The 12,153-nt window shown below is 39.3% G+C and overlaps 1 protein-coding gene and 1 long non-coding RNA gene across 2 annotated transcripts; one reads left to right on the top strand and one right to left on the bottom strand.

Moving 5' to 3' along the window:
* Positions 1-3,980: 3,980 nt before the first annotated feature.
* LOC135250187 (uncharacterized) lies at positions 3,981-8,995 on the bottom strand. The gene is made up of 2 exons (XR_010328870.1): positions 8,843-8,995; positions 3,981-6,491 (listed from the first exon to the last, which is right to left on the bottom strand). It is a non-coding gene; the product is annotated as an uncharacterized LOC135250187 (long non-coding RNA).
* Positions 6,336-10,811, top strand: LOC135250185 (CD40 ligand-like). The gene is made up of 5 exons (XM_064326235.1): positions 6,336-6,512; positions 7,935-8,078; positions 8,364-8,391; positions 8,991-9,077; positions 10,354-10,811. The coding sequence occupies exons 1-5, from the start codon at positions 6,336-6,338 to the stop codon at positions 10,722-10,724; spliced, it is 807 nt and encodes a 268-aa protein (XP_064182305.1). The 3' UTR covers positions 10,725-10,811.
* Positions 10,812-12,153: the final 1,342 nt, after the last annotated feature.

The following is a 12,153-nucleotide window of genomic DNA, read 5'->3' as shown; positions in this document are numbered from 1 at the left end:
GACAAACACATGCGCACACGCACACACATACACACACACACACACCTGCATTTTTGAATAACTGTGGAAGGGCCAATGAGAAACCTCTGGAGTCCACAGCAAGTAATTGCATAATAAGAGGCCAAATAGTGTGTGGCTGTGGAAGCTATATATACCCTGTTTAATTTGAATCTAAATTAGATTTGTGTTCCTTATTTATTTTAGACATTGCTTGATAATCTGAGCTTTAATTAAGTTGTTAGCAGGTATTTATAAAGAGCTGCATCCTAATCCCCCCATCCCATGGTGTTGGTGACTCAGACGTCACTCTTGACATTTTTATTACTGCCAGCAGGGGGAGCTGCTGGTTATTACATTACATTGTATTACATTACATTGTCGTACATTAGTCAACAGTTTTTTCATTACTAGGCCAATATTAATTTCTCTAAACATCTAACGAAAATCAAGTATGAAGTAAGGATATGTGCTATGGTTTTTAATAGATGCGTTGTAATAAAGGATATTATGATACTTCTGATTATGACCTTAGAAACCATTTTAGAAATTGTAGTTTCCAATAGGACAAAATACCATCAGCTCTGGGGCTGTAGTCACGCACCAGCCATAGACTGTGGTACCAGCTTAGAGCTGCTTATCTCCTTCCCATTGCAGCGGAGTCTCTGAATCACACGCGCAGATGGCACAGTCTCGCGCTCGACAGTCCTGTGCCTCCACGGAAAATCCACGGTTCGCTCGTGAGGTGGCGCGGAAACGACAACTACTATTCCAGTTGCGGTCCATGCATTTCAGATGTGCTTCGCTGTTGAAGTTCATATGCGATGTATACAAGTCAGTAAATGGGAGGTTTGTCCAGAAAGTCACTCACAAAATAAAACAACACAAATAAACAAGTCACAAGAAAATTATTTGGCTTTCAGCGTTTGGGTTGTCCTGCCTCATGTTTTTATTTTATTTAACCTTTATTTAAACAGGGTATCCTACTGAGACCAGGGGTCTCTTTTGCAGAGGAGGCCTTGCAAACCATTAGATTTCGGAAAAGCCCTGTATAAAGACCCGTTCTGGTGGTGGTGTATATACTTAAAAATCAGTTCTTCCTAATTCAGTTGTGAATTTTGTGTTTAGCAACTGCCATCGTCTGTTCATCAAAGACTCCCGGTCAGCTCAGTAAACAAAGTCTGTTTTCCTTTGGGGTTCTAAACCCCCTTACAACTGTGTAGGAATCCAATTTTGGCTTTTAGTTTTTTAATTTTTTAATTTTTAATTTGTAATATGCAATTTAAAAGAGAATGTTTCCTCTAGCCAAATATATTCATAGTATTCAAGTATTCATAATGAGAGATTCACTCAATTTTATCACCATTTAAAGTGTGTCTTTACTGATATTTTGTTCAGTGTTTTAGAGAAAAGTGTATGTTTGGTTTTCCCAGCATTTAAAAGCAGTTTAAGTTTTTCCAGTGCATTCTGTATGTCATGCTTAGGACAGCCAGCCTGATTGAGGGGGCAGAGGCGCATACGTATAGAAATTCACATTACAATTACTCACTCTGCTATTGATATACTGTAAATTGCAAATAGCAAATAGCAACGGTCCAAGAATGGAGCCCTGTGGTACACCTTTGTTTATTTCTAGAAAGTTGGACTGTATTCCACCGGCCACTGTGGCTTGTTTTCTGCCTGATAAGTAAAATTATAAAACCAATTTTAACCAACCTACATTGTCAAAGGTTTCCAATCTATTTACTAAGATTTGGTGGTGTACTGTGTCCAGTGCTTTAGATAAATAAATAAACAAGGCTATGCAATACTGTTTTGGGTCTGGAATGGAAGCCATGCAGCTAATTCCACTTAAAATAAATCATGAATGAATGCTTGTTCTGAGAAATGTTTGTAATTCCTTTTGCAGATAAAACGCAAGCGAGCCTTTATAGCTGTCATATCATATGCAAGAGATGGGGCAGTATCCAAAGCAAAGATTATGTGGTCTGCTGGTTAGAATCACATCTACGATAGACATTTCAGGATTTTTAAAATTAAGTTGTGTAGCTTTGGGAAGTTACTGTGTAAGATTCAGCTCATTACAGGACACTAGTGCATCCGAGGAGCTGTAAGAACTTAATATATTCTCATAGGTGGGAAAAGCTTTGTTGCATATGTTTTGGCTGAATATGGCCATATCTGATTACATACATCTGCTGGATTTTCATTTGACTTGAATTTGTATGTTGTCTAAAGAGAAGAGTAGTCACTTAATCAAGGAGATTCACACTGCAGAATGATTCCTGGGTTAATATGTATTCTTTCAGTTAACCAGTTCTAGAGAACAATGATTTGTGGCCCGTTCAGTAAAATAAAATATAGACTAGTTGGACACATAGTTAATTACACTTTGTTGCCCTTTATCTCTCATATTGAATTCCAAAAGGCAATTTACCAAAATAGAAAAACAAGACAAAATGAGTTGATAAATTGATAAAATCAATCACTTTCTGTGCTCTTCTATGAGTCATCATATGAGACCCTTTGAACAGTTGGAGACCACTTTTCTAGCACATTGAACCACGTGTTGAATGTGTGACTTCTCTAGTTGCTGCATTAGGTAAAAAGGTTTTTGGGAAAGGTTTTTAGGATGGGGAAATCTGGTTTTCACATCCTAAATTAAAAATTCCTATTTTGTCCTATGGATTCTGATCCTCATATCAGTTTTGCAGCAGCGATGCATTCTGAGATTTAAAGAAAAGAACTGTTCCTATAGCTGAATACAAAGTTTTACCACCACCAAGATCACTGTGTTTGCCAACAGTGAGTAATGGTTGGTTCTAAATTAAAAGTTTTGACTAAGAGAAATTCCATCTAAAACAGGTAACTGTGTAACGTATCCACTTTTTCAAGCTTTTAACATACTTTAGGTGCATTTAAATTTTTTCAAGCCAGAGCATTTGATGAAGATGAGACTCTCACAGCAACAAAATGGCAGCTGGTGGCTAACACTTCTTTTGACCTTTAAATACCATTACAGGCCAAAAAGGCATTCTATCAAACTGCATCGATGGCAAACTACGGGCCTCTGTGTAGTTTCCTGAAAGGAAACACCACTATAGCTTCAGTAGTGCAAAGAGTGGTCAAACCACAACTGCTAAATGGAACTCAGTATGGGTGATACATTTGTCCTGCTTACACAGTAATTAATGCAGTGCTTCAGTACTGCTGCTACCACCAGACACTGCATTGTGATAAAACACACACTTGTTGCTGGCCAAGAAGGCCCATCCAACGTGTGATGCTTCTTTCAAATTCTTTGGAAGGCCAGTGATTCACTGCCTGTCTCATTATGCCGATTATAGCATTAGCCAGAATGGTAAATGGTAAATGGACTGCATTTATATAGCGCTTTTATCCAAAGCGCTTTACAATTGATGCCTCTCATTCGCCAGAGCAGTTAGGGGTTAGGTGTCTTGCTCAAGGACACTTCGACATGCCCAGTGCGGGGTTTTAACCGGCAACCCTCCGACTGCCAGACAATCGGTCTTACCTCCTGAGCTATGTCGCCCAGAAACTCAGTGTTATCAAAATCACAAAGAACTGCGTTGTGGTATTATGTGAGAGACAGTGAATTTACATCTGCGTTGTTGTGCACATGCACTGACAGAAAGAAAGTATCTGGGGTTTCACATATGAAGGTTAATCAGCAATTAGGCATCCGCATTGATGAGACACGTTGAGACGTATAAGACGAAAGCACTTAGTAGCTGTAATTTATCTCACCCGCAGCACAGCAACGAAAGTGTACTGTGTTCCACATTTTTAAGTGTCTTTCTCACAGAAACTTCTTTAAGTTTGACTTTTTAACATAATGCTTTTGTAAAAATTTTAAGAGATGTTTCCTTTGAATCCAGATAAAATCAGAACAGTAAATAAAGTGTCACTAAGTACAAATGGTCTTATTAAAAAAAAAAAAACATATAAAATACACACAAATACACATATATACTTTTTTTAATAAAGGTCAACGGGAAGTGCAATGAATCATTTTCACACCCAGATGTGGGCCAATTGTTCTCGTCTCACTTGTCTCACTCTTAACTACAGTCTCCTTGCTGCCTCCACACCTCAAATTACACTTACAAAATGAAACCCACCCCTGACTCAAAACAGACACGATATTGTTATCTTGGGGCAGGCCATAATGCTGCGGAGTAGGCTACTGTGACTTCCCCGTGCAAAGTACTGTACGGCGAAGTTTTAAGAGTCTCACAAATGCATTTTAGTTTCGCAACGCATTCTGACTGATAAATGTAGTGACACGGTAAGTAACGGTAAGTAACACGGGTAACAGCTAGAATTCTGATGAATTTTTACCTGTCATCAGTGGGGGTGGGCGTGTACTGTGGGGAAGCTGAATGTGTAGGTGTGTTTCGTTCTTCCCGTGTGCTCGCCAGTTATGTCCAGGGCATTTGCGTGTTTATTACATTACAAATTTAAATGAGTGTTAAAATACACATCTGTCATCAATTCGACTATTTCGAATGAATGATCGCGTAAGGTCGTATCCACTACTCATCCACTAAATATTTATTTAAATAAATGTTAATAACTATAATAGCATACATTTCAAAATTTCAAATCAAACATAAGAACTGCATTGGAAAAACCTCAGGATTGTATGGGCATGGTCAGGGCGAGCCAGAGTAGCCATAGGTTCAAAAAAAAAAAAAAAAAACATTTAAAGCCACCCATTTCTTCCGAATGAAGCTGGAAAAAACACACATAACGTTATCCTCGACGTCATGCTCTAAGTTTGTACATCCAGGGAAGTAACAGACGGGGGAAATTCGTCATGCAATTCGTCATGCAAAGCAGACGGAGGCTTCATTTAAAAATAAACTAAACGAAAAAACGATAGCGAAATGTAATCTATAGCTCCATAGCTAGCTCTAGGGGTAATACAAGTAGCCTAGCTAGCCAGCCAGCTAGTTAGCACCACCACAAAGGGATGAAGAAAATGACACAAAGAGCGGGTTGGAGAAGGAGGGAGACTGTTTTGCTCAGACTATTTTAGCTTACAGTATGGTAGATATGCAATGAGACTAAAACACTTATTGGCCTTTACGTCACGAAGGACCTGGACCCAATAGTTCTGTGCCCATGCCCAATAACTCCACACATTTAATCCCCACATAGGAACAGACGGAAATGATACAAGTTAGACTGATATAAGTTCATATTGCAATGCTTAATACATACCATAATAACCCCAAACAATTTGTCTGCAACCATTCACAGATTTATCTTTACAATCACTTTAACAAGCACAAATAGCACTTTATATGTTTATTAAACAAAAAAGACCAACATTTAAACTTAAAAACCTGAATAAAATATATATATTCTCTTTATGTTTGTGAATAGACACTTCATAAAATGAAATAGCAAACTAATGGTATCAACAGCATTCACTCTTAAAGAATCTAAACAGAATAAATAAGCACTATTCTGTAACTTCTGTTTCTCACTCTTGCAGTTTCAAGAGAATGTGGAATGTGAAGATTTTCATGGCATCTATTTTATGTTGCCATTATTGGATCAGAAAAAGAACATCTAGTACAAACAATAATATAATTTTTTTACCAACAAAGAGCTTTTAAATATTCAACACACAATCATACAATTGAATTCTTTGTAAATTAGTGTTACAGAAATTGTACTCATGGCAGATCTCATGGGTAGTTATGGGCACCCTATGATGTCTCACGATAGCTCCATGAGTATACATGGGATTCTCATAGTGACCCATGAACTCCCATTGATATCCAATGACGTCCAGTTGGAATCCCATGGCACTTTTCCATAAGGGTGAACTAGCGGATCAACAGACTGTCAGATGGACCCTGGGTTCTAGATCATGGATTTGTCTTTGGGGTTGTAGATTCTGGATTTTGTATCACTAGGCTCCTGTATTATTTGCTTGATCAGATGGAGCCCCCTTTCTCTGGCAATCTACCCCCCCCCCCCCCCCAGGGCCCGACTTCAGCATCAGCAACCTGAGGCGCCCCAGACCCTGCATTTGGAGAAGGTGGCGCCGTCTGGAATCCCGTGACGAGCTACGGAAAGTCTCTGAGACAGGCATGGGGACACGTGACGGCCTAAGCTGACGCTAAAATGGAGAAGGAACGGAGGGCCCACACACCTGAGAACTTACCCCTCCCTCTGCAATCGCTGCTGCTCGTGTGAGTGAGCGAGCGAAGCTCTTCAGAAGTGCGCGACGTGCTCAGGAAGCCACTGCTCCCCGCTATCTCGACTATCTCTTTCGCTCTCTTGCTCTCGCTCTTGCCACCATGATTAACACCTACCACACCAGCCTGCCTCCACCGCCGGTCCCACCCCGGACGGGCATGCACCATGCGGCGTCGGGCCGCACCAGCCCGCCTGTCTGGTTCTTTTCAGCCGTCTTGGTGGTCCAGATGGTGCTGACCATTGGAGGGTTCGTCTACCTGTTCAGGAAGAACAGCATGGTAAGGTCCACTGCTCACCTTCACAAGCTTCCATTAGGTGATACAGGCTTAGCTTAGGCCAGGCAGGAGTGCAGGGGGAATGGCTCCACAGAAAACTAGTGATATTCTGTCTTGCCCTTGGAGCCAATCTTTTAAAACTCCAAGAAACCAGGTGGTGAGTACATTCATTTGCTTTAATTAATAAAGTGCTTCATAAAAATAAAGACTTGCATCCCCAGCAGCTATTTAAGGGCAAACAAATGGGGGAATTTTTAGTATTTTTGTTGTTGGTCTATGATGCTTTGGGGAAGTTAGTGCTCAAGTGACAAAATTGAGGTTCTCGCTTAGAATGGTACTGCATGTGGGTAAAAATGAAAGTGTGGCCCTTACTTGTAAGAAAATACAGACTTACTTTATGATTAAATGCACAATGTTTTGGCTAACCTGGCCCTGAGATGGGTAGGTAGAAATTGCGGACTTAAAAGAGTGCATTCTGTAGAATGTGTTCTTGACATTCTGAAATACACAAATCTCATATTTTTCAGTGGTGTTGTGGATTTGAATACGAGCATAGATTTTCAATGAACTGATGCACAAGAGCACATAAGAATAAAAATATATTTTTTTAATTATTATTATTATTATTATTATTATTGCATAATGTGTAGAATGTGCTGTCACATATGTGATGTATGAAATGAAATGTGGAATGTGCCTTTAAAACTATTATGTCCAAGTACATAATTTCCCGTGTTTGTATTCATAAAACACCTTTCATATAATTTAAAAACTGCCATAGCAATGTGCTTTGTTCGAGGAAAGTTTGTGAATGAGACGTTTAGAAGTGAAGTCTACAAGCGTTTTCAGTTTTCACAAACTTCGCGCTTTCTTACAGCTGAAAACGCGGTCCTTTTTCAGATAGAAAATATCTGTATATTAACAATTGATACCCTGCCGCGTGATTAAGCAGGCTGAAGCTCGCTGTTCACACGGATGTTGATGGCTCCTTATCTCTTTCACTATGCTGTTGTAAAACTCATCAGCATCTTAAACCGGCAGGGAAAAAAAAGCTCTTTCAACTTTAGAACAATGTCTGTGTGACTCAAACTCTATGATTGTCTGTGTCTTGGGTTCTGCGGTTTTCTGAGAAAGTGTACTCTTTCAGCAGAAAAAAAGATTGCAAAAACCTCTCATATTGCAGAGTCTAAATTAACACATAATGTCGTTTGCTCAAGAGGGTGAATGCATTCAGATTTAATGAAATGTTTGCAAGCCAGCAGGGATGAATTCTATGTCGGGGAAATGATTATTTATGATGTGCAGGCCCAGACTAAATAGCAAGTATATGCATTGATACATACAGTATAGAAACTCCAATGAAAACATGCATACATTGAAGCATCTTTTCCTCAAATTTTTATCTTTGGCTTTCTCCCTGTGAAGATGCAAAATGAGTTCTTGGGGAGGAGCTATGACGACTTCATAGTTCTCAAAAGACTACAGGAGTGTGACGATGGAAGTCTGGACTCTAACTCGTTGTTGGACTGCAGAAAGATCTTGGACAAATTCATGGCTGTGATATCAAAGGTGCTGGGTTCTACCATTAATACCATTAATTAATCTCCTCTAATCTCCTTTTTCAGATCTGTGTAACTAGACATGTTGAGGAGTACAAGAACATGTTTTATATGTGCAGTATTAAAAGTACAACAGGCCAACATTCCAAACTGAAATTATCTTATGTGTTCACACCTTTTCAGTTCATGACTTACAGCTGATTCATTTGGAAGTGCAAATAAAACAAGTCACAACTGGTAATGCAGGTACAGGATAGCATTAATATTGTTTTTCCCCTCTGTTTCTATTTTGTAGATATCACAAGCTGGAGCTGTAGGAAAAGGTATACCAAAGTTTTTCTGCATATTTTCTTGCATAGTTTAAATAAATTTACCCGCATCTGCTGCTGAAGCTGTAGTACTGCAATGTACTGACACTGTCACCTTGCCTGGCTATTTCAAATAAGAAACAGTTATAGTCAATGCTTTAGTCAAACTTTGGCAATATTGTTTAGCTCTCTGTCTAATTACTCATTTAGAGTGCATTATTTCTTATCATAGGATAAGCATGCACTTGGATTACATTCTATTTTGGCAGTTTGTTGCTGGTGTGTATGTGTGCGTACTTTGTTGAAATTGTGAATTAATTTAATTTCATAAAACCGACTTATATTCAAGATGCTGAGAGGGTGGGACAGTAATGGTGAATTGCACTTATATAGCACCTCTCATCTCTCACTTGCTATGTTCGGCAGCAAAAAATATCATAATGACCCATGACACCCTCGTACATACCTGAGCTCTCTGGATTTGTGTTTATAGACCCAGAACTCCAGAGCTATATCCCAGTGGCACGGTTAATAACCTGCATGGGAGCAGTTTACTCTGCTGTCTCGCTCCTTCTGAACAGCAAGCTAATGAGGCTGCCTTTTCTCCGTTTCAGGTGCGCTGCTCTCGGGTTCGATGCCCTTCCGTGTCTCTTCACCTGTGGCCCACATGGTGCCAGAACGCCAGCCCAAGCCTCCCACGCGTGAGTGCTGTTCTCTTCCTGTGTCTGCAACACCAAACCCTGCTCTTTCAAAACTGTTACTCATTTGCAGGAATTGTCCCAGTATCCAAAGGGGGCAAGTATTTCAAATAATTGCAATGCAAAAAATGTAATGCTAAAACCCAGCAGACAGCAATAAATAACTAAATATACTGCAAACAATTCAAAACGTACATCTCGCAACACAATTTAAATTAAAAAATGTATTACAACAATATACAACGTCTAATCTAAAGACCTTAAACAGCGGATGTTACAGGCATGGACAGGTTCTGTTACAGAAGAAATGAATGAAGGAAAATACCAAACCACAGTCTGTTTCTCCCTAAATATTCCCCAGTAAACAAATATCAAGGTTAAAAAAACCAAGACAGTGGAATATTCCAAAAAGCCAGGGATTAAAATGTAAAAATACTATATGAGCTGCAAGACAAAAACGTTAGACTGCACCAAACACCAAGCACACCAAACACCAAGAAAAAAAAATGGCCCAGATGCAAGGTATAGATTCCATAGATGGTAATAGCAGATATCAACCCCTGAATGTCCACTGCAACAGATGCTAACTGGCTGAAGCAGCAAAAAAGACCCACAAAGTAAATACAGTTTATGCTGTTGCAAGAGGAGGGGGGGTGGGGGGTGGATGGGAGAGGAAGTGGTTGAGAGAGAGGGGGTTTTATCTGAAGGCTAGAAAATGTATGTATTAAAGTGGCCTTATGTTTTTCAAAGTACAGTTAATCACTATGATATTATTATCAAAAGATTCCTTGTCTTGTAGTCTTTATAATGAGACCAAACATGAATATGCTAGGGGGTAATCCAGCTAAGTTATGAAATACCTATAAAACTGAAACCACTCTGAAAAATTTAGATTTCAGTTATCAGGCCTCAACAACCATCATCTATATAGATGTTAATATTTTCAATCAATGATTTGATGATCTGGCAACATCATCAAACCATGAATGCCATAGATGAATGGATGCACAAATAAAACGATTTCATACAATACTGTACAAAGATCATACATTATTCATATCATTATGGGCAATGCAGGTTGTGAGTACTCATTCAGCTCTTGCCTAACATAAACTGACATTTATATAAATAGTTCTCCAAGTGAAAACGCGTTTTTAATTTTGGCAATCGCTTGTCTTACAAAATCATGTTGCACTGGCCTTTAATTGCCAGGGGAAAGCTAAAGGCCAACACTGACGGCACTTTCACATCTAACATGAACATCCCCTCCTCTCCTCAGCCAAAATTGTGATGTGGAACAGGGATCACTCTCTGCTGGCAAAGGTGACCTACCTCTCTGGGCCGGGTGCACTGAAGATTCTCCAACCTGGGAATTACTACGTCTACTCCCAGGTCACCTTCACCAACACGAGCGCAACACATCCGCTCGCCCACAGCATAGTGCGCACGCGGACCTCTGGGGAAAAAACAGATATCTTACTCAGGGCTTACGCCAGCGTGAAGAGCAAAGACCAGCCGCCAGGAGCAACATCCTTCCAGGGAGGGGTCTTCAAGCTGGAGAAGGACGAGCAGCTGTTCCTCAACGTGACGGACGTCAAATCGCTAACCTTAGACGAGACTAGCACGACTTTTGGATTATTCATGCTGTGAATACAGTCGCCAAAAAAAACCAAAAAAACAATCCCACTGTTAGAATGTTGTTGTCTCCTGACGTAGAGGAAGACCTATCAGACAGACGCACGGACACTGTTTATGACAAAAATGCAGTGAATTTCCCCCACTGCAATAAGGATAATGGGCAAAGAGTCAAGCCCAAGATCAGCCTGAGGTTGGAGATACAGACTTGCTGTGTGCTGATTGGCTACGTGGGGCGTGGGAAACTTTACAAACATGGACTCCTATTGACTAAGGTATCCTAATAAGACCTAATTATCCTATCCTAATTATAATTTTGTTCTTTTTCAATCTCATATCTCTCTTTTTAATTACACTACAATCCAGCTTCATGCTGCACAGTCCAAATTGTGGAAAAAGAAGTATGCATTCGTTTATAGGTGCTGTGTTTCAGTTTAAACTGGGGAAAACCATGGGTCATTAGCACAAACTCCAATCTCCATTTTGATGGATATTCACTGATGCAATTCAGGTTAAGTACCTTGCTTTAGGGGAAAATGACAATTTAACCTGCATCCTGCATGCACTGATTCAAGCCTAGTTTCAAAACAGTAAATTGAAGATGCATATTTCACATTATTTCATCAATTTTTCAAAATTCAACAGTAATAATTGCAGGACTTAAGTATTGTATTCCCAGGCAAGATGCTATTGGTCCTCCATAAAATGAATGTAATGATAATGTGCACATGGGGTGGAGCCACAAATACTTTTCAGCCACCCCCTTCCAATTTCTTGTATCTACTTGTATTTATATATATTACTATATTTTAAAAACAAACAAAAATGTATTTAAAATGCAAGGCCAAAATCAGTCCAATAGCTATTTTTCTTGAGAGACAATAGTTGTTTTCCCAGAATATCTGTGATTAGGTAAGGAATTTTAAATGAAGTATTTTATATATTCATATATTCAATAATTTGTATTTTTTGTTGCTTGAATAATTTATTCTTAGATGTATTATAACAGATTGCTGTTGTAACTGAACATCTTTTATTTAAAAATTTTTCATATAATAATGTGTGTATATGTCTGTTGTGTTCATTTACCAGTCTATACTGGAAAATCAAGTCAAAACAAGACTTCATATTCACATTATGTGCTTTGGTATTTTGTGTAACATGCACTAAATAGATAGCAATAACATTTTACCCATTAGTAACCGCTTCCATTTAGGAAAAATAATAAAGGTTTCAGGTAATTGGGACTGCCACAATGCCCCCACAGTCTGGGTTGTACGGAGAATACTTACGCCAATCTGCCAACTGAATCTAGCAGGTTTTGTGCACTACCTCAAACAGTCTTCTCAGTGGGTGTACTGCAGCTCTGCTTTCCTCCCTCTCTGCGGGAAATTACAAAATACACAAGGAAGGTGTACATATGATTGCATATGATTGATTGATG

Source organism: Anguilla rostrata, chromosome 3 (assembly GCF_018555375.3).
Source record: "Anguilla rostrata isolate EN2019 chromosome 3, ASM1855537v3, whole genome shotgun sequence".
Taxonomy (NCBI): domain Eukaryota; kingdom Metazoa; phylum Chordata; class Actinopteri; order Anguilliformes; family Anguillidae; genus Anguilla; species Anguilla rostrata.
Note: the sequence above shows the minus strand (reverse complement) of the source record. Positions and strands in the feature narration are given on the sequence as shown.

What these genes read in the sequence shown, in the direction of transcription:
- LOC135250185 (XM_064326235.1), top strand. Translation starts at nt 6,336, where the DNA reads ATGATTAACACCTACCACACCAGCCTGCCTCCACCGCCGGTCCCACCC. An exon ending in TCATGGCTGTGATATCAAAG is followed by an intron (nt 8,079 to 8,363) that starts GTGCTGGGTTCT and finishes TCTATTTTGTAG; the next exon opens with ATATCACAAGCTGGAGCTGT. An exon ending in AGCTGGAGCTGTAGGAAAAG is followed by an intron (nt 8,392 to 8,990) that starts GTATACCAAAGT and finishes TCTCCGTTTCAG; the next exon opens with GTGCGCTGCTCTCGGGTTCG.